This window comes from Trachinotus anak, unplaced genomic scaffold, assembly GCF_046630095.1.
Source record: "Trachinotus anak isolate AG129_WGS33_773 ecotype Australia unplaced genomic scaffold, CSIRO_AGI_Tana_v1 ptg000005l, whole genome shotgun sequence".
Lineage (NCBI taxonomy): Eukaryota > Metazoa > Chordata > Actinopteri > Carangiformes > Carangidae > Trachinotus > Trachinotus anak.
The window spans coordinates 10,138,012-10,165,408 of NW_027273856.1; the positions used below are offsets into that span (position 1 = coordinate 10,138,012).

General features: G+C 42.9%; 1 protein-coding gene across 5 annotated transcripts in view; it reads left to right on the top strand.

Moving 5' to 3' along the window:
* afap1 (actin filament associated protein 1) overlaps window positions 1-27,397 on the top strand; it is a 135,703-nt gene that overhangs the window by 87,798 nt on the left and 20,508 nt on the right. For 3 of the 5 annotated variants that reach the window (XM_071478321.1, XM_071478323.1, XM_071478319.1), the window contains exons 4-6: window positions 22,111-22,222; window positions 22,371-22,582; window positions 22,769-22,948. In XM_071478321.1, the coding sequence (XP_071334422.1) occupies window positions 22,111-22,222; window positions 22,371-22,582; window positions 22,769-22,948 (504 nt within the window). The remainder of the gene's footprint in view (window positions 1-22,110; window positions 22,223-22,370; window positions 22,583-22,768; window positions 22,949-27,397) is intronic. The other 2 variants (XM_071478322.1, XM_071478320.1) reach the window with 1 other exon arrangement.

The window sequence follows — 27,397 nt, forward strand, 5'->3', positions numbered from 1 at the left end:
AGTAGAATGTTCTCCTTACTGTTTTACTCACATAGCTACTTTTTGACTTCTTATCAAAGCACCAGATTTTTTTCTAAAGCTTTGTATTTCATTCAATCTGGAGAGTTTCGTGCTCATTCAAGCCACAGGAGTTTTCCAGTGGTCACCTACCAACCAAAATGAACATGACTTTTTTTCCAGACCCTTGAATTCCCGAAATTACTTCTCTGACTTCTCCGACCAAGTCAGTGGTTACAAGTCAAACAGGTTTCATTTTGTAAACTTTGCTATTAAATAGAATCCAGAAAATCCATTAGGATTGTCCCCAGCTGGAAGCATTATGTGCTTATGCACTGGGATATTTGCCAAGAATCATGGGAAATGCAGTTTTCAATTTCCAAATCCCTTGCTAAGGGAGTGCCTTTTCCTGTGTCCACTCAGTTTATCCATTCCAGCGTCCCACTGGCACTGTGGCAGAAACATTTATTCAGGTCCAGTCCTCCTACGCAGGACAAAAATGGATGCTTGGCACAAATGTTTGGATATGAGTTTCAGGCCAGCCAGAGCAGCAGACAACCCTCTCACAAATATCCAAACCAAGGTCAGGACTCCTTTACCACCACCTAATTACACATTATGACTGGAATTCTGACATTTCTGATCTGCATCTATGCACATGATCTGTATGTGCTGCTCTGCTTATGGCTGTTTCAGTGTTTCCTCTAAAAATGTGTTCAGTATTTAGACCATGATGACATGAAAACTACCATGAAACACTTAATGTAATGAAAGTGGGTAAAAAGTTCCATAAAGTATGAAGATAATATGGGTGAGCCACTATTGACAAGTATATATATATTTTTTTTAAATTTTTTACAGTTTTTATTTGAGGGTAAGTTTTTTTCTTACTTTTACTTCATAACTTTGATAAGAACTATTCTCAAGAAAACAAAGTAGTGCAATGGCTGTTCCATCTCCACAAGTAATAAAGTGAATAGGTAGGAATGTACACTTTACATGGGGCCAGTTGTTTTTGACAGTCAACCGAAAGAAACTATATAAAGTAACAGAAATCATGGTACAGTCCTGGACTTGAAGTAAATCAGTCAGTCTTAAAAATGGTTTAGAAAACTGACCTGCATCTTTAGGAGTAAGCTTTTAGAATGGTCATGGAAATAACTGGGAAACCCTGAATGAAGCTGAGAGTCTTGTATACTGTCAGGAAAAGAGATGAAGCCATGAGCATCTAGTTTTCATCTTTTGCCCCAAAAGAGACCCCAAAGTCTGGGAGGCAATGCTTATGGTTACTGTTGTGTAGGTATCAAAAAGAAAAGAAGCAAACAAGCAGGCTTGAATCAGAGGAGTCATCTTTACGTCAGCAGTCAGAGTCAAGTGCACATTTACATTCATGCAGCCAAGTTTAGTAAAGGCTGACACCGCTGCCTATTGGTATATTATACTATGCAGGCACCAGCTGATACAACCCCGTTTCCAAAAAAGTTGGGACACCGTGTAAATAAAAACAGAATACGATGATTTGCAAATAATGTAAACTCTTATTTAATTGGAAATAGAACAAAGACATCATATTAAATGTTGAATTGCTGAAATGTTATTGTTTTTGAAAAATATATGCTCAATTTAAATTTGTTGCCAGTAACACATTTCAAAAAAGTTGTGACAGGGGCAACAAAAGACTGGAAAAGTTGTTTAATGCTAAAAAAAAACAAAAAAAAAAACACCTGGTTGAAACGTCACAACTAATTAGGTTATTTGGCAACAGGTCAGTAGATGACTGGGTATGAAAAGAGCCTCCCAGAGAAGCAGAGTCTTGGTGCATTGAAGAGGTTCATCAGGTTCATCATTCTGTGCATGGGCAAATGGTGCAACAATTTCAGCATAATGTTCCTCAACATAAAATTGCAAAGAATTTGGGAATTTCAGCATCTACGGTACATAATAATATAATAAAAGATTCAGAGAATGTGGAGAAATCTCTGTATGCAAGGGAAAAGGCCGCAAACAAATATTGGATGGCCGTGATTTTCGGGTCCTCGGGCAGCACTGCATTTAAGACAAACATGATTCTATAGTGGTGCATGGGGTTGGGAACACTTCCAAAAACCATTGTCTGTGTTTGTCGCTGCATCCACAAATGCAGGTTGTAATGCTACAATGCAAAGAAGAAACCATATCTAAACATGATCCAGAAACCTCACCATTTCTCCCACCCCACTTCTCTGGGCCTGAGGCAAAATGGAAAACTCACCTGTGGTCTAGCAATCGAAATTTCTAATTCTTTTTGGAAATCATGGACTCTGCGTCCTCCGTGCTAAAGGGGAGAGGGACCTTCCAGCTTGCTATCAGCGCACAGTTCAAAAGCCAACATACGTTATTGCATGTGGCTTGCACATCTGGGAAGGCACCATTAATGCTGAATGAAATATATAGGTTTTGGAGCACCATATGCTGCCATCCAAACAACGTCTTTTTCAGAGAAGGCTTTGCATAATTCAGCAAGACAATCCCAAACTGCATTCTGCACATATTACTATAGCGTAGTAGAGGAGTCTGGTTGCTAAACTGGCCTGCCTGCAGTCCAGACCTGTCACCCATTGAAAACATTTGGCGCATTGTGAAACTAAAAATAACTCAAAGGAGACCCCAAACTGTTGAACAGTTGAAATCCTATATCAGCCAAGAATGGGGAAACATTTTACTTTCACTCCAGCAACTGATCTCCTCAGTTCCCAAACATTTACAGAGTATTGTTAAAAGAAAAGGTGTAGCAACCCAGTGGTAAACATGACCCTGTGCCACCTTTTTTGAAACAGGTTGCTGGCCTCAAATTCAAATTGAGCATATATTTTTCATAAAACAATAAAATTTCAGCATCTCAACATTTGATATGTTGTCTTTGTTCTATTTTCAATTAAATATGGGTTTATGTGGTTTGCAAATCATCGCATTCTGTTTTTATTTACATTTTACACAGTTACCCATCTTTTTTGGAAAGAGGGCTGTACGCATCTCTCCCTTTTCAGAACAATTTTAATCCTAACAAATTTGAGAACATATAGTAAATGTAACAGCTAAGTCAAATACTTCAATGGTGACCAGCCATGTTTAATCAAAAGTTAAAAGTAAAATTAGCCTCTCAGTATTTCCTGTCGTCTGCTAATTAGCAAAACAGAAATGCGGTTGTACCTTTCATGAATTTCCAACTTACACTTTACAATTATGCTGGCTGTCCAAAGCCTAAATTGAACATATGAAACAGTTCAGAAACTTGAAATGGCCATAACCCTATAGTTGATAAAGTGCAACAGTCCATAAATCATGTGTAACAGTCCATTAATAACAGACCATATATAATGCCATTGATAACAGTCCTTTCATAACACCGACTTGCCCCTTTGAGAAGACAGAATTCAGGTGTCATAATTGCTGAGCCAAATAGGTGGCTAAATGTGCCTGCTGGATCACAGGAGATGCTCAAGCAGGCGGGGGTGTTTGAGGGGCATGAGGGGGCATGTAAACATTCTCAGGCTGGACACAAGTACTGCGTGTGTGTGGATCATGGGCCAGGGGAGTTGCAGGAGACAGGTGTATGGCATTCCATACTTTACCATCAGAAAGTTTGTAGGTTGCAGGGCCTTTCTGAGCAACAACCTGGAGTGGCTGAGTAAACCTGAAGTGGCTTTTCCTTGTAATTCCAGGCTTCCTGATGCGGACATAAGAAACACACTGAAATGTTTACACTGTGCACTACAACATTCATCCATGTACTGTTTAACTTTGGCTTGTTTCCGTGCAACAGTGTCTCTCAAGGCCTCACACTGAGAAGATGCACAAGGGGTTGTGAGACCTTTAATGCTCAGTTTGGTGAGGAAGGGCAAAAGAGCTTCCAGGGCTGGCCTTCAATATCAGCTGTTTGAAGACAGTCCTTTAATACTCTGCTCCATCTCTCAACCTCTCTATTACTTTGAGGATAGTAAATGGAGATATGGCAGTGTGAGATATCCTGAGCAGCTAAGAAGGCCTCAAACTCAGCAGAGACAAATCAAGGTCCATTGTCAGTGACTAGCTCAAGGAGGCAACCTTCATAGCTGAATACGGTCAACGAGAATACATTGATGGTAGTAGATATCACATCTGAGGTAAATGCTACTTCAGGCCATTTACTGTCATGGTCCAACAAAGTGATGGCAAAATGACAGTCAGGGGGAGCAGAATGAAATGGTCCCACTATATCCATTGCAAGTTTTTCCCATTGCATTGGGAAGGGGGGCTAGTTGCAAGAGAGCAGCTCTAATTACAGCAGATTTGTCATGGTGAGGGCAGGTGGTACATTACTTAATAACAGCTTCCACATCTGAGTCCAAACCAGGCCACCAATAACGCTCTCTAAGTCTCTGTTTAGTCTTGACTATACCCTGGTGAGTATCATGGGCAAGCTATATGAGTTGTTCCCAAAGAGCCGGGGGCATGATGATTTGGTGGATGCCATGAACCAGGTAACCATGAAGTTCTGCCAACTCTGTCTGGACTCGGTAAAAAGGCAAAAAGGGCTGGGTCAAGGCCTTTAGCAGTACGGGGCCAACTATTTCTTAAGATATGACATAACCTTCTGCAACACAGGGCAATCCTGGCAGGTAGTGGATAGCTGGTCTGTAGTAACAGCTGCAAGACACAGATATACAGATCTATCATGTCCTCACATAACTCTTGTGGGTCAGAGGAGGGCAGGGGCAGACACGACAAACAGTCCGCTACAACATTATGACGACCAGGTTTGTATTCCACAGTATAGTTTAACCACATGAGGCAAGCCAACCATTGTGCAATCCCCATGCCTGCTCTCCCAAAGCCTTTTGTAGATAGCAGAACTATGAGTGGTCTATGATCTGTGCGCAGGGTGAAATGCCTTCACCACAGGTATATGTGCAAACGCTCTGCCACCCACACACAGGCAAGGGCATCTCTCTCTATGATAGACTACTTACCTCACAATCAGTAAGGGACTGGGATGCAAAAACAGCAGTGTTTTCAGAGTCTCCCTATAACTGCATGAGCACTGCACCTATGCCATAATCACATGCATCTGTAGTAACCAGAGTTGGGAGAGTAGGGTCAATGCTTTGTGGCAGTTCCTTCATACAAGTGAAAACCTCTTGTGCAGCATCCTCTTATATTCTACATTTTTCCTCAGAAGAGCATGAAGAGGGTGTTGAGGAAAAGAAAACTCCGAGTCTAGTTCCAAGTTTGCTGTGGTGGTGTAAGTTTATTGGAGTTCCAGGTCATTGTGAGCCTACCGACACAGAGTGGGTCTGGTATCAGGAACTGCTCCAGAATGCAGGGCCGGGGAACAGATATACCCTGTCCCCAGGTGTGGTCACAGACAGTTCATGAATGGATCGTATAGTGGATGTGTATTGGTTAGTCATGAGCAACAGGTAACTGTCTTACAGGAGGGTGAACTCAGTAGGGGGGCAGGGATGGCTCCCAGACAAGGTCAGAGACAAAGAAACAAAAGGACAAAGGCTTGACACTCAGGTAGTATGATCAAGGCTCTGGTCAGCAGGGGAGCGGAGACGGGGAGGGTAGACAAAGGAGTATGATCAGGAGACTCTGACCAGCAGGGGAGGGGAATGGAAGGGAGCGACATTTGGTTGGGATTGCCCCAGACGTGTAATGACAAATGTCCCTTCCAAGAAAATGTATGTTGCATATGTAGATTTTCTTCTTCAAGGGTCAACAACAGAAGCATTGAAATGGATGAATTTTGAATACCACCCTGTGAGGCCAAGGAAGGAGTGTAGGGCAGTGGCATCACAAGGGGAGGTGTCGCAGTGACAGCAGTGACATGGTCCAGGTTGTGACAGATGCCTGAAGCAGCGAAAATATGGCCCAAGAAAGAAAGTTCAGTTTTTTCCACATTGAATTTCAGGCCACTTTCATTCACTCAGTGTAGCACAGCCTAAAGTCTTGTCTCATGCAAACTGGAGGTATCATTGTACATTATTATGTCATCTAAATAACACTGCACACCCTCCAAACCTGATAGAATCTGTGACATCATCCTCTGGAATGCATTCAGAGCCAAGGTGAGACCAAAATGGACCTTGGTGAACTGGAAGAATCCATCATGACTGATAATACTAGTAAGGTCTCTGCTCTCAGGATGCAGGGGTACTTGATGGTATGCATTCTGTAGGTTAATGGTAGAGAACATCTGCCCTCCTCGTAGATCATGAACATTTCCTCAATATGGGGCAGTAGTTGACTGTCGTCAACCACAGCCTTGTTAGGCTCAAGTAGATTTGGGTATATCCTGAGCTGGCCTGACTTGCATTTACTTTGGGTGAAACCCATGGTGATGAGTCGATGCATTCAATGACACAATCCTTCTCCTATCTTTGAAGCTCTTGGGACACTTCACTACACACTTAATGTCTAAGCAAAGGGTAGACAGCATAACTTTTGCTGCACAGGCTGCACTTCAGGTCTCACTGCGATTTTGTGTACAAAGCCAGTAACTGTTCCAGTTTTTGCAGTGTCATAAGATAAGATCGCCTTTATTAGTCCCATAGTGGGGAAATTCACAGTGTTACAGCAGCAAAGTGGCAGTGCAGAGAACAGGAAAGTTGCAAGAAACTGCAAAACAAATATTTAGGAAGGATTGTTGTAAATTTTACAGCAGCTAGAAGGAAAGCCTTGCAGTATCTCTCCTTCACACACTGTGGGTGCAGCAGCCTATCGCTGAAGGAGCTGCTCAGTACTGTCAGAGTGTCCTGCATGGGGTGGGAGGTGTTCTCCAACAGGGATGATAGCTTCACCGCCATTCTCCTGTCGCCCACTACCTCCACTGGGTCCAGGGGGCATCCCAGAACAGAGCTGGCCTTCCTGATCAGCCTGTTGAGTCTCCTCCTGTCAGCATTGGAGGTGCTGCTGCCCCAGCGGACCACACCATAAAAGATGGCTGATGCCACCACAGAGTCATAAAAGGTCTTCAGGACTGCCTCCTGCACCCCAAAAGGCTTCAGTCTCCATAGCAGTTACAGCCTGTCCTTTTTTGTAAAGAGCATGTGTTGTCAGTCCAGTCCAGTTTGTTGTTCAGGTGAACACCCAGGTACTTTTAAGAGTCCACAATCTCAATGTCCATTCCCTGGATGTTCACGGGGTGTGCTTTGAGAGTGTTTGTGCCTGCGGAAATCCACCACCAGTTCCTTGGTTTTCCCCGCGTTGATCTGGAGGTGGTTCTGCTGGCACCAGTTCACAAAGTCCTGGGTCAGTTCTCTGTACTCCCTCTCATCCCCATCAGCAATGAGGGCGACAATTGCAGAGTCATCAGAGAACTTTTGCAGGTGGCAGTTGGTGAAGTTGTAGGAGAAGTCTGCAGTGTAGAGGGTGAGGAGAAACGGAGCCAGAACCGTTCCCTGCGGGGCCCCTGTATTGCAGATGACCCTGGATCCTCAAATACCTTGGCCGGTTGGTGAGGTAGTCAAAGATCCATGTGGTGAGGTGGTGGTCCACACCCGTGTACTCCAACTTGTCCCTCAGGATCGTTGGTTGGATGGTGTTGAAAGCACTGGAGAAATCAAAGAACATGATTCTCACAGTGGTCCCAGCCTTTTCCAGGTGAGAGAGGGATCGTTGTAGGAGAAAGGTGACAGTGTCGTCTACACCAATGCCAGGCTGGTAGGCGAACTGAAGCGGGTCCAGTGATGGGATCACCAGGTGCCAAAGATGAACAAGGACCAGCCGCTCCAGGGTCTTCATCAGGTGGGATGTCAGTGCCACCGGCCTGTAGCTGTTGAGGTTGTTGGGAATGGGTGTCTTCGGCACCGGTACTATGCAGGATGTCTTCCACAGCTGTTGCATTCTCCCCAGCCTTAGGCTCAGGTTGAAGATGTGCTCAACTATCCTGCACAGTTGGTCTGCACAGGACTTCAGGAGCCTTGAGCTGATGCCATCAGGACCTGCTGCTTTCCTTGGCTTGATCCTCCTGAGTTCCCTCACCTGGTTTATTGTGAGGGACAGATTGGAGCAAGGTGACTGTGTGCTGGTGATGGTGGTCGAGGGGGAAGGGCAGTGGACAGGTAATGAGGTGGAAGTACAGGGTGATGTGTTAAGTGGAGCTGAGGTAGGGATGGGGCAATCCACAGGGGGCCCAGACGGAAGTGGCTGCAGCAGGGAAGACAGGACGGGGGGAGGGGCGGATGACTGATCAAATCTATTGAAGAAGTAATTCAGGTCATCTGCCCACTTCCTGTCCCCCACAGGCTGGGAGTTGGGTCCCTTGTAGCCTGAGATGGTTTTAAGGCCCCTCCAGGCTCCGCTGACGTTGTTCAGCTGTAGCTGGTTCTCCATTCTCCTTCTGTAGCTGTTCCTCCCTCCCCTGATTGTTTTCCTCGGCTCCCTCTGTGCATCCTTCAGCTCCTCCTTGTTTCCCGACCTGAGAGCTCTCTTTTTCTTCTTGAGGAGGGCCTTGATGTCAGAAGTAATCTAGGGTTTGTTGTTGGAGAAGCACCATACAGTCTTGGTGGGAACGGCAATTTCCACACAGAAGCTGATGTAGTCCGTTATACAGTGTGTAGGCTGTCAATGTGTTCCCCGTGGTCATTACAAAGTAATTCCGACACAGTTGAATCAAAGCAGTCCTTTAAGGCCTCTTCGGCCTCGTCAGACCATCTCCTCACTGTGCGGGTGTCTGCTGGCTGCCTGTGTACAAGAGGTTCATACACAGGGAGGAGGTGCACCAGGTTGTGATCTGATCTCCCCAGGGGTGAGCTGTATACCTCCTTAGTGTTAGCGTACAGTAAGTCCAGTGTTTTATTGTCTCTAGTGGGGCATGTGACATACTGGGTGAATGTGGGTAGAGTGGAGTCCAGAGTGGCATGGTTCAAGTTCCCAGAGATAAGGAAGAGGGCATGAGGGTGCTGTGTCTGCAGCCTGCTGGTAACTGAGCGGAGGGCATCGCATGCCGCATCCGCATTAGCAGAGGGGGGAATGTACGCTGCTATCACAATAACATGCGAGAATTCCCTTGGCAGGTAGAATGGCCTCATGCTAACAGCTAGTAGCTCAAGGTCTCTGCTGCAGAGTTGTTCTTTGATAGTGATGTGCCCAGGGTTACACCATGTATCATTCACAAACACAGCCAGTCCCCCTCCCTTCCTTTTACCGCACTCCTTTGTCCTGTCCGCCCATACCAGCTGAAACCCGTCCAACGCGGCGTTGGTGTCCGAGCTTACATTCCCCATCGCAGGGAATGTCAGGTCTCTCCTCAGGTAACACCGCTGTATTACAGAGTACCATCAGCTGTTCCCTCGTGTAAACAATGGAGCCATGGCTGCACGCCAGGTCTCCGGACACAGACATAAACAGAGAAAAAGAAAAAAGTAGAGCGGCCAGTACGAACACCACAAGATTATGTGTGTCCATAGTGCACGAATAAGAGAAGCTGACCAAATATTAAAAGTAGAAGAAAAGGGAAAAAAGCTCAACAATGACCAGGAGCTTCTGTAACAGGCTGCCACTCGTGCAGCGCCATCAGTAGATGTGTACTGTACAGGAATGGCAGAGGTTTTATAGGAAGCAGGGGGAGTACCAGTTGTGACACGACCATCTATAACCTCAAGCTGTAGGGCATTGAAGAGGTCCATGCCCAGAATGGCCATTCCTGCCAGTACAATATAAATATACTTGGAGGCTCAATTTGTTTGTCAATCAGTTACAAGCGGCCTAACACAGGTATGGGTTTCTTTGTATGTGTAATCAGTCTTGCTCTGGGCTTTAAGAGGGTCACATGACTGAAGTGACTTGTACATATGCTCAGGGACAATAGAGACACCAGAGCCAGTATTGACCATGAGGTCAGCAGTAACTGTAGGCCTATTTAGTTGGGAACTTGGGATAGCTTGCAATAGGAGTTGTGGATCCACACTGGTAACATGTCTTCCAGCAGCTGTGGAGCTGTTCATTGCGGTGGACCTTGAAGGCAGTCAGAAGCCAGAGGATGAGTGTTTCTGCAAGTCTGTGCTTTCCTCGAGTGCAAAAAGTGATCCCATGCTCCATGCCAACAACGGCTTCAGCTGCTGCTTTGACAACTGTGTTTTCGATCTGAGCAGAAATTGTGAGGGTCTTCTCAAGAGTAAGTTTGTCCTCAAGCAGCAAGTGCTCTTTGATAACTAGCATCGGTCGTTTTCTCCACAATTTGGACTCTGATCATATCATGGATAGTGTCCCAAACATGTAGTGCCGAGCTCACACAGAGCAGCTGCATATACTGGGCTGCTGACTCACCAGTCCATTGAGCTCCCTGTCAAAATTTCTTCCTCTCTGCCACAACATTTACCTTGGGCACGAAAAATGTCTTCAAGGCCTGCAAAGCATCAGCATACAAATCTCCAGACACAAAATGTAGAGGATCACATTATCCAACAAAGCAACTAGATAGGTTGCTACACACTACAATGGAATGTAAACAACTACAAAATAAATCTTCTAGCATAGAGTCCTCATCCTCTCAGATTTTTCATCCATGCTTGAGATCTGTTATGAAAGTTCTGATAGGATCGCAAAGTAGAATTACATAGCTGCTGGAATTTAGAGATGCACACGGTTAACTTTGCCATCGTTATTCTCTACCCGGATATTAGTGTCATAACTTCGGCCTCCTGAAAATGACAGTTACATTAGCCTAGTGTCTCTCTCTCTTGTGCAATTCAGTGGGTTTGTGATTAATATCCAGTTCAGTGGAATTGTGAGTGCTAAATTTGGAGGGAAAAAAAAATCAGTGTAGTGCTCGCCTCTATGGTTCACAGCTGCTCTCATTTGGACATAATGGCCTTGAATTTGTGAATACCATTGAAGTAAACTGGGAATACCTGAGGGAAAAGCTAGTAGAAACCTCTTTGTTGTGTTATTGTGCTGTATTTTGTTCAACCTCTGCCTGGGAGGTTATGCTTTTACCTGTGTCTGTGTCTTTTTTTTTTTTTTTTTTGTCAACAGGATTACACAAAAAAGCACTGAACTGATTTGTACCGAACTTGATGGAGGGATGGGGCATGGGCCAAGGAAGAGCCCATTCAATTTTGGGGCAGATCTGGATCTGGATCTCGAGTCTGGGTGCTTTTGTCTTTTCAGTTCTCTGCCTTTCTTCCCGTCTGTGTTCCTCTCTGGGGTTTTTTTTTTTTAGTAGAGGAGAATGCTGGCAGTGCTGGATCTGAGCAGGGCAGCATATGCCTGCCAAGAAATTAGTTCACTGACTTGCTGTTTCCTCCAAAGGAGATGTGATAAGGTTTCTGCTAGAGGCCTGGCCCAGCACTTGATTTACAGATGAAAAAGGAGAGACAGACAAGATGAAGAGGAAGATTAATGGAGGGAAGGGGATGTATGTATTGTCTTTGCATTGTGCGTGGTAAACCAGTAATGCCGTAGAAGACAATTTACACTGAGTCTTAAAAGTCTTATTTGAACAATGCACAATTTGAAAGGCTGGATTCTAAATGACTTGTTAAGTTGGATCTTTTTTGTGCTACAGTGATCAAGACAGATGAACAAGGAAGGAAAGAAGACTGTAGTGTAGCTTGAAAGAAAGTGAGGTCATAGAGTTTTAAATATTTTGAATGGACTGTTGGACAGGTGTTAGAGGCTGGTGTATATGTGTGTGTGTGTGTGTGTGTGTGTGTGTGTGTGTGTGTGTGTGTGTGATTCTTCTGCAATGTTTGGAATTGCACAAGATAAAGTATTTTATTCAAGTCAGTTAATATCCTGATTTAGTGTCTTTCAGGCTCTACTTTACTCATTACTCACATTTCTCATTATTTTAAATATCTTATCATAAACAGTTCAAACTCTACTTGCGGGAAAGTACTGTGATCAAGCTCACACAATGAACGAGAACATTTGCATTTTTTTGCATTTGCAAGATACAAGCTCTGTCTCCCAATCAAGGATACCAAGATGGCGCTGGTGAGAATGGCTGCAGTCACTCAGCATTCTCCTCAACTTTGCATTTTTCTTGTGTTTTTAGTGTTATTTTCCAGATTTCTTGTAACCTGTAACACACTAACTACATATAACAGACGGATTCTTCTGGACATGCGACAAAATACACATCTGGAACTACACCACATTTTTCAATAAATAGAGGTGTCTTACCTTGGCTACTTGGGCAGCAACATCACTGGAGGAAAAGGGGGAAAAGAACCAGAATCCTGGTTAAGCTGAGGAACAGACAACACTGTTCCCAACGTTAAATCTTAGGAAAATAAGATGGATTAACTAAGGGCCAGGATGGCTTTCCATCAGGAAATATATTAAGAACTGCAATGAGACGTGGCTGGATCCCTCAGTCCCTGATTCAGCTATTGTCCATTCATCGCCAGGACAGAACAAAGGAGTTGGGTAAGAGTAAGGGAGGTGGCGTTTACATAATGACCAACAAGCAGTGGTGTGTGGATGTACAAAAAGTTTTGTCGGGGTGCTCTCCTGATCTGGAATACCTTGATGATGAAATGCACACCTTTTTATCTGCCCAGAGAGTTTACAGCGGTATTTTTCACCCCCATGCCGACACCAAACGGGTGCTGGATGAACTGTATGATGTTATCAACCGGCAGCTTGATGCCCTATTGATGCCAGCATATAGGCAGAGGCTGAAGCACGACCAGCCTGGGTTCAGTGCTTGACCAACCAATCAGACAACACCCTGAGTCACTGCTTCTGCATTACGGACTGGGAAGTTTTACGGACAGCTGGAAGCCTGTGAATATTCTCATTTGTCCAGGTCATAGTATCTCAAAGGAGATACGGACAGCTGCTGACAACAATATCCCAACTTATCCCAACCAGAAGCTGTGGGTTAATGGAGAGGTCCGCACAGCACTCAGAGTGCGGACAGCTGCCTATAAATGTGGAGATCCATGTGAGTACAAAAAACCCATTACTCACTCAGAAAATCAATAAAAATGGCCAACAGACAAAACAGGGAAAAGGTGGAATTCTGTTACAGTGATTCAAACACCGGACACAAGTGAAGTGGGCTAAAGACCATCACAGACTACAAGGGGAAGAGCTACAGCATGGGGGAGGTGACTGTGTCTCTCCCTCAGGAGCTGAGCACCTTGCCTATGCCCGCTTTGAGAACTACATCAAGCTGGATTTCTGTCAGAAGAGGACAACTGCCCTTTTTCAAATATCTCAGGCAGACTTTAAAAAAGTTAACACACAGAAAGCTCCTGGACCAGACAGTATCACAGGTCTTGCTCTCAAAGCATGTGCTCATGAACTAGCAGATGTGTTCACAGACATCTTTAGCCTTTCCCTGCTCGTCTGTAGTCCCCACATGCTTCAAGAGGACCAACATCATCCCTGTCCCAAAGAAGCCAAATGTGAGCTGCCTTAAGGACTATCGCCCAGTAGCACTCACCATGTTGTGAAATGTTTTGAGCATATCGTCAAAGCTCACATCACATCTTCACTACCTGCTACACTTGACCCATTCCAGGTTGCCTACAGGCCAGACAGATCCACAGACGATGCAATAGCACTCTCCCACCTGGACCAGAAAAATGCTAAGATGCTATTTATCGACTACAGCTCCGTCTTCAATGCCATAATTCTATCCAGGCTTGTCATGAAGCTCCAGGATCTGCGCATCAGTGCCTCCCTATGCAATTGGATCCTGGACTTCCTGACAGACCACAAGTGGTATGGATCGGCAATGTCACCTCCTCCTAACTGACTCTCAGCACTGGTGCCCCCCAGGGATGTGTGCTCAGCCCCTTGCTGTGCACTCTGTTCACCCATGACTGTACAGCCAAGCATAGCTCCAACACCATCATTAAATTTGCAGATTACACCACCATCATCGGCTGCATGTTAGATGGAGACAAGTCTGCCTACACGGCAAAGGTGAGAGCCCTGACATCAGGTTGTTGGGACAACAACCTGCTGCTCAACATCAGCAAGACCAAAGACCTCATCGTGGATTACAGGAGACAGGGAGGAGGGCATACCCCTATTCACATAAAGCAGAGGTGGAGAGAGTCATTTGCTTCAGATTCTTGGGGCTCAACATCAGTGAGGATCTGAGCACGATCATGAAAGCAGCAAGACAGCAGCTCTTCTTTCTACAGCGACTGAGGAGGTACAGTATTGACTCACCAACTTTTACTGATGCACCATCAAGAGTATTCTGTCTGGCTGTGTAATGACTTCGTATGGCAGTTTTACTACTCTGAACCGCAAAGCTCTTCAAACGGTGGTCAGATTGGCACAACGCAATACCAGGTCTGAACTGCCGGCCATCCAGGACCTCTACAGACAGCACTGTATGAGGATGGCACAGTGGATTCAATTCAATTCAATTCAATTCAATTCAATTCAATTCAATTTTATTTGTATAGCGCCAAATCATAATATACATTATCTCAAGGCACTTTACAGGGTAAGGTCAAGACCTTACTTTGTTACAGAATAAACCCAACAGTTCCCACAAAGAGCAAGCGCTTGGCGACAGGGGGGAGGAAAAACTCCCTTTTAACAGGAAGAAACCTCCAACAGAACCGGGCTCAGGGTGGGGGGCCGTCTGCCTCGACCGGTTGGGTTTAGGAGAAGATAGAAAGAGGGGGAGGGGGAGGAGAGGGGAGAGAAGAGAGAGAGAGAGAGACCAGGAACAGCTGTGTCGGTAATGGTGTTATCAATAATAATGACAGGTAACAGTGGCTAATAGTAAAGATGAGTAGTGGTGGATCTGGATCCTGCTGCTCCCGAGGCAGAGATACCTGCAGAATGAGGACAGAGAGAGGGAGAGAGAGGAGAAGCCCAAACTACGGGAGAGAAAAAATACAAAGTTAATTGCATGAAGTCATCGAGAGAGAGAGGGGGAGAGAGACAGAAATAGAGAGAGAGCGCCCAGTGAATCATGGGAATCCCCCAGCAGTCTAGCTCTATAGCAGCATAGCTAAGGGATGGGTCAGGACATACCCGAGCCAGCCCTAACTATAAGCTTTACTAAACAAGACCGTTTTAAGCCTGATCTTAAAGGTAGAGAGGGTGTCTGCCTCCCGAACCCACACTGGGAGCTGGTTCCACAGGAGAGGAGCCTGATAGCTGAAGGCTCTGCCCCCCATTCTACTCTTACAAACTCTGGGAACCACAAGTTGACCTGCATTTAGAGAGCGAAGTGTCCTATTGGGAAAATAGGACACTTCCTCTCTGATCCCAGCCATCCCAGCCACTGTACTCGTCACACTCCTGCCGTTGGGCAGGCGCTACAAGAGCATACAGACCCGCACCAGCAGGTTCAAGAACAGTCTCTACCCACAAACCATCAGGCTACTGAACTATTGAATTCTGAACATCTTGCACATTCACCAAAGCTACTGGTCCCTCACCCCCTGCCCCCTTTGAGCTCTGTTCCTCTGGGATGTATATATATACTGTACATGTACATGTACACTACACTCTCTTGCACTACATTTTATAGTACGGTAAATTCTATATTTATTGTACTTCTTAACTATTTTTTTTGTACATTGTTTTGTAGTGCAACATTCAAGGGGGCTCTGAGTCCAAGAATTTCATTACTGGTAATGATGTTCCATTGTTACCTGTACATGACATTAAGACTTGAAACTTTAAAGGATAAAGGCCAACACATCTAAGCTTTGGCGATCTAAAAACTTGATAAAATCCAGCCCTCCCCAAGAATGGTGGATTAGTTTGTTTTATTCATCTTTTTCAATGTTCTTCTGACTGACTACCTCTGCAATAAAATATACTAAACTCAAAGTTTACTTACTTGCTTTTTCAAGAGCTGGTGACCATATCCCGAGACCTCCTTTAGTGAATGGTATACCTAAAGATAAATAAGGTATCACACTATTTATTTCCAGGCAAATTTTCATACTCAAAAGTCAGATTAACATAAAAAAAATGCACACCCAAAGCTACACTAGATGCATCATACATCTAATTCACTCAAAGAATAACCAAAGAAAAAAAGAGGGGAAAAATCCAAAAAGATTAACCAAGATGATAGACCAATGGTTCTCAAACTGCTCCCTCTGGTGGTACACTGGGAGTCTCGAAGGTTTTTTTTTATAAAGATGAAATAATCATTATCAATATAAAATTAGATATAAAATTAAATATAAAATTAAAAAACCTCAAGATCACTGAAATCTGGGTTTTGTCTTTCTTGAAAAAATGTATATTTGTTTTTATATCAGCCAATAGGCTACAAGCTTACTAGGCTAGCCTAACTGTGTTGAGCATTAGCTTAAATGGTTGACAAGCTAAGCTGTTGTAGCAAGCGGAGGAAGCAAAAATGATGGTTTGAAGACTTTGCAATCGTGGCTCAAAACAGGAAGTATTAGAAAGAAAACTGCAGTGAATATGTCAAGCAGCACAGCAGAAACTGAAGTCAACCACAGTGAACCCAGCACAAATGCTAGTGGTGACTTTAACAGTGTTAGTGAAGCTTCCATTGCACCAGCTAGCAACAAACAAACAGTAAGGAAATATGACTAAGAGTTACATCAAATTTGGATTCTTTTTGAGTGGGACAGAGGCTCAGCCCAGGCCGCAGTGTGTGGTGTGTGGTGATGTTCTTAGCAATGAATGTATGAAACCATCACATCTAGGACAGCATCTTACAACCAAGCACACAGTGCTGAAAGACAAACCAGTTGATTTTTTTTCTGAGAAAATGCGTGGAACTAAAGCACTCCAAGTCAACAATTCAGTTTTGTGCTACACCCATAGCCAAACCACAAGAATCTTCATATCTTCATATCATGCCAGCTTCCTCATAACAAAAGCTGGCAAACCACACACAATTGGCGAACAACTGTCTCTACCATTAGCCAAAGAGATAACACACATCATGTATTGTATGTATTTGTATTTTGATTGGTATAGAGCTGATTGTTAATATTCATATCTGCTGTGTGTTTGAATGCAGGGTAGTTATTATTCTTATTATCCTCAATGTAGTACAGCTAATATCCTCACTTGCTGAGTGTTTCAGTTTGGTGTAGTTGATATTATTGTCACTTGCTGTGAGTGTTTAAATGCAGTACAGTTGTTATATTGTCACTTGATGGATGTTTCAGTCAAGTACAGTTGTGGCTGTGGATGACAGTCAATCAGAAATAATATTCATATAGGGACTAAAATTGCCTCCTGTGTAAACTATATATGTAGTTAAATAGACCTACACAACTGTATTGTAATGCCAATCATAATGGTGGTTCTTGGAGAGCAAAATATTTTCTGAGGTGGTACTCATTGTGAGAAGTTTGAGAACCACTGTGATAAACAGTACATCTTCAAAAAAATGAAAGTGCAATTTCTCTAATAGAGTTTTCTTGACATTTTTGTGATCCTCCAATATGCTTTGTTCAAATAAAAGTCAATTGTTTCCTTTCATTACAGTAGCCACCATAATTATGGCAGAATGACTATAATGTTGGAATATCCACAGTCATGGCACAGAGACGCATTCTTTCTGCACTTTGAAGAAGTTAGCAATCGAGGCTGCATGTCAGCCAAACCCTTTTCTGAACCTTCTGTGTTGCTATAGCAATGGATGCTGATATCACTGCAGCACTGATGCCTGATTAGGTCAGCTGTAACCAATGGCCCACTGCACATTGATTTTCATAAGTCATGGAGTTCAGGCCATGACTCCATGACTGGCCACCAGTGGAAATGTCTCACAATGTATATCACAATCACAATGTAATGTCTTTCTGGGAACAAACAAAATCAAAGACACACACTACAGTCCGTTTTTCACAGTAGACACTTAGAAATGTCATAGTAGGAAAACCACAAATGTAAATCATAAGAACAGGGCAGTTGTTAAAGTGATAGTTCAGGTTATTTTGCGTGGGGTCGTCGGTGAGGGGGCGCCTCACGCCACCAAATAAACCGAACTAAACGACTACTCTGAGAAACTTCAGCTCCAGTTCTCAACCAACAACTCTGCTTCTGTCTGGAAAGGGCTCAGACAGATCACTAACTACAAACCTAAACCCCCCCACTCCATTAACGACTTCCGCCTGGCCAATGATCTGAATGAGTTCTACTGCCGCTTTGAAAGACAATGGGACAGGCCTGACACCAACCCCTGTGAGTCCAGCCACCACCTCCAGACCACCAGCTTCTCCTCCCCCACTTCAGCAGGGGCCCTGGCACCTCCACAACTAGCCACATCAGAACCCCCCTCCTCCTCCCCTACCAAAGGAACGTCTCTCTCTATCCTGGAGAGAGATGTCAACAGGCTTTTTAAGAAGCAGAACCCCCGCAAAGCAGCTGGTCCTGACTCTGTCTTTCCATCATCCCTGAAGCACTGTGCTGATCAGCTGTCTCCGGTGTTCACGGACATCTTCAACACCTCACTGGAGACCTGCCACGTACCAGCCTGCTTCAAATCCTCCACCATCATCCCTGTCCCCAAAAAACCAAGGCCCACAGGACTAAATGACTACAGACCTGTTGCCCTGACCTCTGTGGTCATGAAATCATTTGAGCGCCTTGTCCTGTTGCACCTCAAATCCATCACCGACCCACTCCTGGACCCCCTGCAGTTCGCCTACAGAGCCAACAGGTCTGTAGACGACGCCGTCAACATGGCTCTCCACTTCATCCTCCAGCACCTGGACTCCTCAGGAACCTATGCCAGGATCCTGTTTGTGGACTTCAGCTCTGCCGTCAACACCATCATCCCGGCTCTACTGCAGGACAAGCTCTCCCAGCTGAGCGTGCCTGAATCCACCTGCAGGTGGATCACCGACTTCCTGTCTGACAGGAGGCAGCACGTGAAGCTAGGAAAGCATGTGTCTGACTCCCAGACCATCAGCACTGGATCCCCGCAAGGCTGCATTCTTTCTCCTCTGCTCATCTCCCTGTACACTAACACCTACACCTCCAGCCATCAGTCTGTCAAGCTCCTGAAGTTTGCAGACGACACCACTCTCATTGGACTCATCTCTGATGGCGATGAGTCTGCCTACAGGTGGGAGACTGACCTTCTGGTGACCTGGTGCAGGCAGAACAACCTAGAGCTTAACGCTCTGAAGACAGTGGAGATGATAGTGGACTTCAGGAAAAACCCAGCCCCGCTCACCCCCATCACCCTGTGCAACTCCCCCGCAGCCACCGTGGAGCATTTCCGCTTCTTGGGAACCACCATCACACAGGATCTCAAGTGGGAGCTGAACATCAGCTCCCTCATCAAGAAAGCCCAGCAGAGGATGTACTTCTTGAGGCAGCTGAAGAAGTTCAACCTGCCAAGGACAATGATGGTGAACTTCTACACCTCTATCATCGAGTCTATCCTCACCTCCTCCATCACCATCTGGTACGCTGCTGCCACTGAGAAGGACAAAAGCAGACTGCAACGTATCATCCACTCTGCTGAGAAGGTGATTGGCTGCAATCTACCATCCCTCCAGGACCTGTATGCATCAAGGACCCTGAGGCGTGCAGGGAAGATTGTAGCTGACTACACCCACCCTGGACACAAACTCTTTGAGACGCTCCCCTCTGGCAGGAGGCTGCTTCAGGACCAAAACCTCTCGCCACAAAAACAGCTTCTTCCCGTCTGCTATCAGCCTAATCAACAAGGCTAGAGAGCCCCACTGTCACTGATCCCCCCGATCCCCCTGATCCCCCCTGCCCCCCTGTAGAACTACTGCTCATTCCTGTTACATGCACAGTGTAAATATCTATACAGATTATATTTATATATTTTTTACATTGTCTATATTTTTTGCACTACATTCCCCATGTCTTTATCATTATTGCAAATATCCCACATCTTTGTTGTATATTTTTTATCTTAATTTTATTTTTATCTTATTTTAATTTTTAACTCGTAAATTCTACTCTTATTTTACCCTAAGTCTATTTATGTTACTGTTTGCACCAACCACCAGCACAAATTCCTTGTATGTGGAAACATACTTGGTAATAAAACTGATTCTGATTCTGATTCTGATTCTGAACTAGCACTTGAATGTTGTTAGTTACATCTGTGCTTTCCTGAGTATCACAAGACAACATAGATCGGTTTCCATCCACCCTTTTTTACGTGTTTTTTTTTATTTTAATTCCTTTAAAGGTTGCTCAATGAGTGCACAAAAGCATCTGGCTGTAGATAAACACCAGAGTCCTCCTTCAGTGGATTGAGAGCATTTGTGTCCAAGACTTCTGTCAGCCAAGTCAGCTGACTCCCTATTGCATTCCTGCACACATAAACATGATGAAAAATATGTATCATATAGCTCTTGTAGGCTTTTCAAGTCTTAGTCAGTTTTCTTACTTTTTTACTTGTTTTAAAACAGGTATGACTTATACACTATGAATGACTCTAGAATGTACATTTTTCAATAGTGTTGAAATTCTGGCTTGCCAACCAGTGTGACATTGGTTTCTAGATGCTGGAGATTATTAGATGTGACTTTTAGCGTCACATTTCTGTTACTTCTTAGAGGTGAAATGTCATAGAAGTGGAATGCATCGCCAGTCAGGTTGTGCAGTTGATATTCCGCTCTAACAACTGGATTTGTGGCACTGTGTGGTGCCATAACCAAACCAAGGAGGTCTCAATTCTCCTTCTACTGTCTCAAAAGTCAAGCCCTAACATCAACACTGTAGTTTCTTTAGTCAAAAACTGGTTTTCTTAGATTTGCTCCTTAATTTTATTTATGAAATCACTTTTATATTCAGTCCCATTCCATATGAAATGGCCCTAACAAGACTTTCAGATTAGGTTTTTTAAACCAAAATTTCTCTTGGCCACTTACTTTTTTTCTCTGTCACACAGTACTTCAAAATCATTTTCTTTATTTCCTCACAAGCATTCCCTCTCAGTCTCCTCTTTTCATATTTTGAATTTACAGTGAAATGACTCTAATGTCTCTGCAAAGTGGTTTGCCCCTTTTTTGATCATAATTTCTGATCATTTTATAAATCACTTGTAATGTCTGCTCTGATAAAAGGGTTGTGAAGTGGCTCCTCTCCCATGCCACAGTCACACATTACAGCAAATTACTCCCTGTCTTACAACCCTGGCTTTATAAATTGCTGATGAGAAGATAAATTATCATTTTTGATCACTATCACCATGAGGAGATAAATGATTTTGGTCACTGTCACCATCACTAAAGACAAACACTCATTATTGTTAAAATTCATCTTTACCTACATTTTGGTTTTTTATTGTTATGACGGGAATTTCAATCATTATCAGTGAAGACCGCATCACTTTGTAGATTATGTCATTTTTCTCCATCCTTCATACGGACAAACAGTGAACACAAAAGAATGACATAAAGTTAAAACACTGTAATGCTAAACTAAAATCATGCAGTACACCACCACTTGATAAAGACAGCAGCTGGATAAGGATGTAGAACAGCAAAATAATGATAAATGATATCTAAAGTAACTAAGTTTTTGTTTAGGAAACTGCTTCAGTGGTACATTCCAAAACTCATTTATACTCATCATGTCAGTGGAAGATGCCGTGATGGATAGAAGACTGATTTTGTTACTGCTGTTTGATATGGGTTTGCCCTTTAATAAATATGATGACACACAGTGTTTTGCAAACTGTAACCTTTACCAAGCTTACAGGCATATGATCTGGGGTTTATATTGCTTTCTGTTTGTATACAAATTGTATACAATATAAATACAATATTTGTATGGAATTAAATATATTAAAATTATTTTAGTAAGTAAGTAGTAAATTTAAGTGTGCTTGCTGAATATTGAAAATTGTAAATGCTATAAATTAGTTGAAATTTATATATATAGTTCTTTGCTTGTGAAATGTTCTAAGTAACAGTTTAAACAGTTAAAGGAGTTGAGTATTGGTCAAATTGTGAGCAATGACAGCAGTTGATGTGAAGCTAAAGTGTATAAATAAGTTTGTTAAAATTTCTGTTCAAGTTTAAGCACTGAAATGAGTGAAAGTACTAAAAGCAGCTGGAATCAGTCGAAATGTAATCACTGAAAGCAGCTGAGGTGCCATTTAATGTTTTAGTGATGAAATAGCCAACCAATCACTCAACTTAAGTCTAATCATTGGAACTTGTGTTTCAGCAGCCTCCAAACAATGGCCCTCCTCCACTGCCCAGCTCCTCTCTACCAGAAGGATACTATGAGGAGGCGGTTCCTTTAAGCCCTGGAAAGGCTCCTGAATACATCACCTCCAGTGAGTGACATGTTCATTTAGTGATATATTCATTTACATGCTGCTGGGGAGAAACTCATTTTATTGCTTTTTTTTCAAGTTTTCATATTTACTTGCATTTTATTGAATATGAAACAAAGGGCAGTTTTTGTGTTCACCTTCCTCTTAGACTATGACTCAGATGCCATGAGCAGCTCCTATGAGTCGTATGACGAGGAAGAAGAGGATGGAAAGGGCCAGAAGATGCATCACCAGTGGCCATCTGAAGAGGCATCCATGGATCTGGTGAAGGATGCCCGGATCTGCGCATTCCTGCTGCGCAAAAAACGGTTTGGCCAGTGGACCAAACTCCTCTGTGTCATCAAAGATAACAAACTGCTGGTAAGGGACACTTGTGTGCATACTAGCCCACCCAGGCACAATCTAAAGGCTTCTCCCAAGATCTACATGCATACTTGCATGTATGAATGTGACCAAAGATCAACAATAGGCAATAGGCAAGATAACATTACAGCAGAATCATTTTTGGTTCCTCCAGGATAACTCTCCCCTTCTCTCCTCCTCCAGTGTTATAAGTCCTCGAAAGACCATACCCCCCAAATGGAACTCAGCCTGTCTGGGTGCAGCATCACTCACATTCCCAAAGACGGCAAGAAGAAGAAACACGAACTGAAGATTGTCCACCAGGGGGCAGATGCTCTGGTGCTGGCTGTGCAGAGCAAAGAACAGGCTGAGGAATGGCTAAAGGTAAAACAATGAACTGCAAAACCACTGTGGTTTTCTACGTTTCCTACCATAATACAGTGTCAACTTGAGTTCCATTCTTCACAGTTCTCAAATAGTTGAGCTAGACACCTCATTCTTGAACTTGGAAACAGCAGCTGACAAAACAGCCTCACTCAAAGTCCAGTTACTCCATGGTTCATAAAACTAGATAAGACAATATATTGGAGCACATTACAAGACAATCTGTACTAAAAGTCCATTTCTTACTTTTTCTGGGGCTTTGAGCCATATTACTTGATCTTATGATATGTGATATGGTCAAAAGCTCCAGAACAATTGAGAAAATGGTTCTTGAGACAGTTTTGTCAAGTGTTCCAGTTAATGTTTAAGTTATCCATTAAGAGCCATTCATCCACAGAGAGTGGTTTTAGCAGAACTTGCTTTGATTTTTTTTTTTGTTTTAGTCACTTCTAATCATTTCTACACTTCTCTTTGATGGTTGTCTTGGACAGAGCTAAAATAATTCAAATGTGATTATTAAATTCAGTTTTGGTTTTGATTGGCTGACTATCATTGAGTAGAAAATACCAGACTGATAGACTTTGACTGTATTATTGTTTACTTACACTACTCAAGAATCACAATTTTAATCTGAATATTTATATAGATATTTCTGTATAAAAGTTAGGGAGTCGAGAATAGGTTAGATCAGGCAGGGTATGTGTGGGTAATGTCCGTGTGTATGTTGGATGTTTGTATGAGAGATAGTGATATGGATCCGTGTGTAGTTGTCCTGGATAGGTTAGTGTGCTGAGTAAGGAATACTGTATGTATGAGGGTTGGAAGGTGGAACAAATGATGAAAACATATTAATAATGTTATTGTGCTAATGAATATATGGTGTAACACCGAAATCATTATAATAATATAACAATAGAGTAATATAATATTAATACTATAATCATTATTACTGTAAAACTTAATTTGATAACCCAGGCTTTTATTTGCTTCAGTCACTGAATTCAACCAGCCTGTATTTGGGACAGGCATTTACATGGGACAGGCCTTTAATTCCTTTCGCACAAAACTTGTGCACAGCAAAGATGGGAAATACTATCAAATTGAACTCGTATAAAAATATCCAGGCTATCAAATAACATATTACAAATCATTAATTTGGGCTCTGAGAGGCAGCGGATCTAGGCCAACAACATGCACAGAGAAAAAGAGAGAAGTGAAGAGAGACCAGGCTAAACATTTTTTTTTCTGTCTCTGTTTTGTCTTGTCTTCTGTTTTTCTCTCTGATCTTTCTCTCTGGCTGTTCCACAAGTCTGCAAAACAAACCCAGCTGGTCAATGGCAAATAGACTGCTTTTCAAATCTTGCGTCCATTTGTTGTTAGTGTGGTGCCAACACCTCTGCGCTCTTTCTATTTCAATCGCAGGAGGTAAGATAGGCCTCATCTGGTCTTTGGATTTAAAAAAAACCTCCACAGCTCCCCTCCTACTTCTCACCTCTGCTCCCATACACTCTCCTGAGAATCGCCTGGAATTCCTCGTCTATTCCTGACAGTGTATTGTATGCTTTTTTTTTTTTTTAAAGATTCCTTCTTGTCCGTTTGTGCAGTGGTATTTTTGTAATCAGTCATGCCCCCAGCTTTTGCCAACTAATTTTCTCTTTACTGGAGTTTTACCAACAAGCTTTTGGACTTGGAGGTGTGCTTTTTCCTTCACTCTCACCAAAGGTCTTGTTAAAGACTGACATCTGGGGGTATTTTGCTATGCAGACCATTGATGGAAACACTATTCTTACTATTTGCAGTGTTTGCTTTTTATCTTTTTCTTAAAGTTTCATCTATTTAATGTTTATGGCTGTCAGGAAACAAACATCAAAACAATTTGTTTTTTTCCTCTTGATTCAATTATTCTTTCCGTACAGTAATTAATCATTGTTTATAGATTGGCTGGGGCAGGTAACCTCATCTGGGCTGAGGCATCTGCAGGCATTTGCAACCAGACCCATGAAAATATACAAATCTCTGTACCATCCAAAGTATGGTAATGATTGCGCTATTGCTGCTTAAAGGAAATGGGTCTGGGAGCATGTTTAGTCAGGTGCCAGGAAATTAAACACACATTGAACTGATAATGCTATGGCAGTTGGTTTTTCACTCTCCCAATCATTCAAGTGTTTCTGTTTGCTTAATTGATGCACATGTCATCATGCTGCTGCAATCAACAGCCATCACATCCACTTTTGCAAAACAGCTCTGGTTTTTAAGTCCATGTGCTGTATTTGCGTCATTTACAGCAGTGTGATGGAAGGTTAGATTCCATGGCTCACTCTGTGCTCCCTAGAACCTCAGGGTGTGTAAGATTGGTGTCCAGCCAGACAGATTAGCATGTCTTTGTGTCTTTGTTTGGATATTGTGTTGCTAGGACCGCAGTCACTCATTCATTCATTATTTCCCTCACTTTTTTTTTCTCTTAACCTCTTTTTCTCCAGTTTTTTTAAATTTTTTGTCAACCTTTTATCCACAAAACTTCAATAACAGCCATTCTTGCATTTCAAATAACCAATTTGGATAATGGAAATAGTGATTTCTTATGACATTTCCCACCCTTGTTGAATCAGCCGGAAGAATGAGAGGAAAGTAATGAAAGGAAGAGAAGAAAGGAGGGTGAAGAGAAATCTAGGAGAGTACCTGACTTTCCAGAGCCCGCTAGTTACAGTAATGATTTCACCAGACATTGTCTGCTAACGATGTGTTTATGGGGCACACATGTCCATTCTCTAAAACCTTCCCAGTTTTTTGTTTTTTTTTGTTTTTTTTTTATTGTACGTATTTCTCCTCTCTTTCCCCTTTTCCTTCTTCTTTTACCACTGTCCCTTTTACCTCCTGCTGCAGTATGACCTGATTTTGTCTTGCAGACAGTCCTCTATTACTATCAGTCCTCCTAACTTCTCCTAACGTCTTCTTCTGCAAGTTTGGTGATACATTGCATTACTATAAAAACTTACTGACGGGCACTGGATCATATGTGACTACATCATTGATCCCACTTTAAAATCAGTTAAAAGTTAAAATGATCCCATTCATGATCCATGTTTGAGTTCTGTGGGTAAGGAGCATATTGATCCCTCAAACAGAAAAAGAAGTCTGTCCAAGGGAAGATTAACAAAGGACACCTTACAGTTACCCATAGACCAACATTACTGAACCAGAAATCCTGAGAAGTGCAATCATGTTATTGGTTATTGAGGCATTTATGGTATGACTTGGTGCACAGTATGTATGTATGTAGTGCTTGCTCAGTTGCAAACTGTCTTTGATAAAGCTGTGAAATCACTGTAAAATTCCAGGAACTGTGGTGGCCTAGTGGTTAAGGTGCTGACCATGAATCGCAATGTTCCTGGTTTATGTGCGGCCAGGGAACTTTGTTGATGTTATCCCCTGTCACGGTCTCTACTCACTTTGTGTCAGCTCTGCTGTTGGGGATCTTATAAAGGCATAAAATGCACAAAAAGAGTCATTAAAAAAATCCAGAAAAGCAAAGACTAAAAATACATATCATGACCCTTCAGTTTAGTTTTCCCTTGAAAATGATTATAAATGATGTGGTTATTCAGCACTCCACGGCATAAACCACATAAACATACACCCAAATTCTTAACAAAAGGAGCAAATAAAGATAAAATTACAATTACGATTTTAAAAAGAAATGCCTCAGCACAGCTTTCATGCATCAGTGGTGTATGGTAAGTGCAGCCAAAAGCAAATGGTTTAAACCCACAGAGCATGGAGAATGAGTTTTGATCATTTTTATGGAAATGATCAAAACTGCCTTCAACAAAAAGCCCTATTATATGTTGTAAGAAAAGTAAAGCCCTCGATATTGGTATTATTATTGTATAAAGACTGAATTGTTTTCTTTGTTAGTTAAAATAAAAAATTATAAAAATCACTTTAATGATATGTTATGCTGCTATGGGTATGTAGCAGCAACATGTCGATCATCAGCATATTCCTTTTATTGAAGTATTTCATCCACTCATTTGTACTATATCGTCAGACCTACCAAGTACCCCAGTATAGCAATGCAGTGGACAATGAAAGATACACATGATGTTGCTGTCTGTCCTGTTCTCTGGCCTCTGAGCTGCTCTGAGCCAAACCCATGGAGCCACAGTCTGTCATTTTCCCTGCAAAACCAAATTATGCTCTTTCCAAGCCAAAACCAATGGGCTGAGGAGCTCTACACGGCCAGAGATGGTTCAGAATGTTTGTGGAGGAATATGTTATGTATGTGTGTGTGTATGTGTGTCAGAGTGCATTAGCTAACTTGCATACACAGCGGTTTGTCTGAAATCTCATTTTCCTCTGCCCACCGCTCATCTACACACATCCCTGTCACCACCACATGCCTAGGACTGCCAGATCTGATGTTGGGTTGCCAGGTCTGAAGTCCAG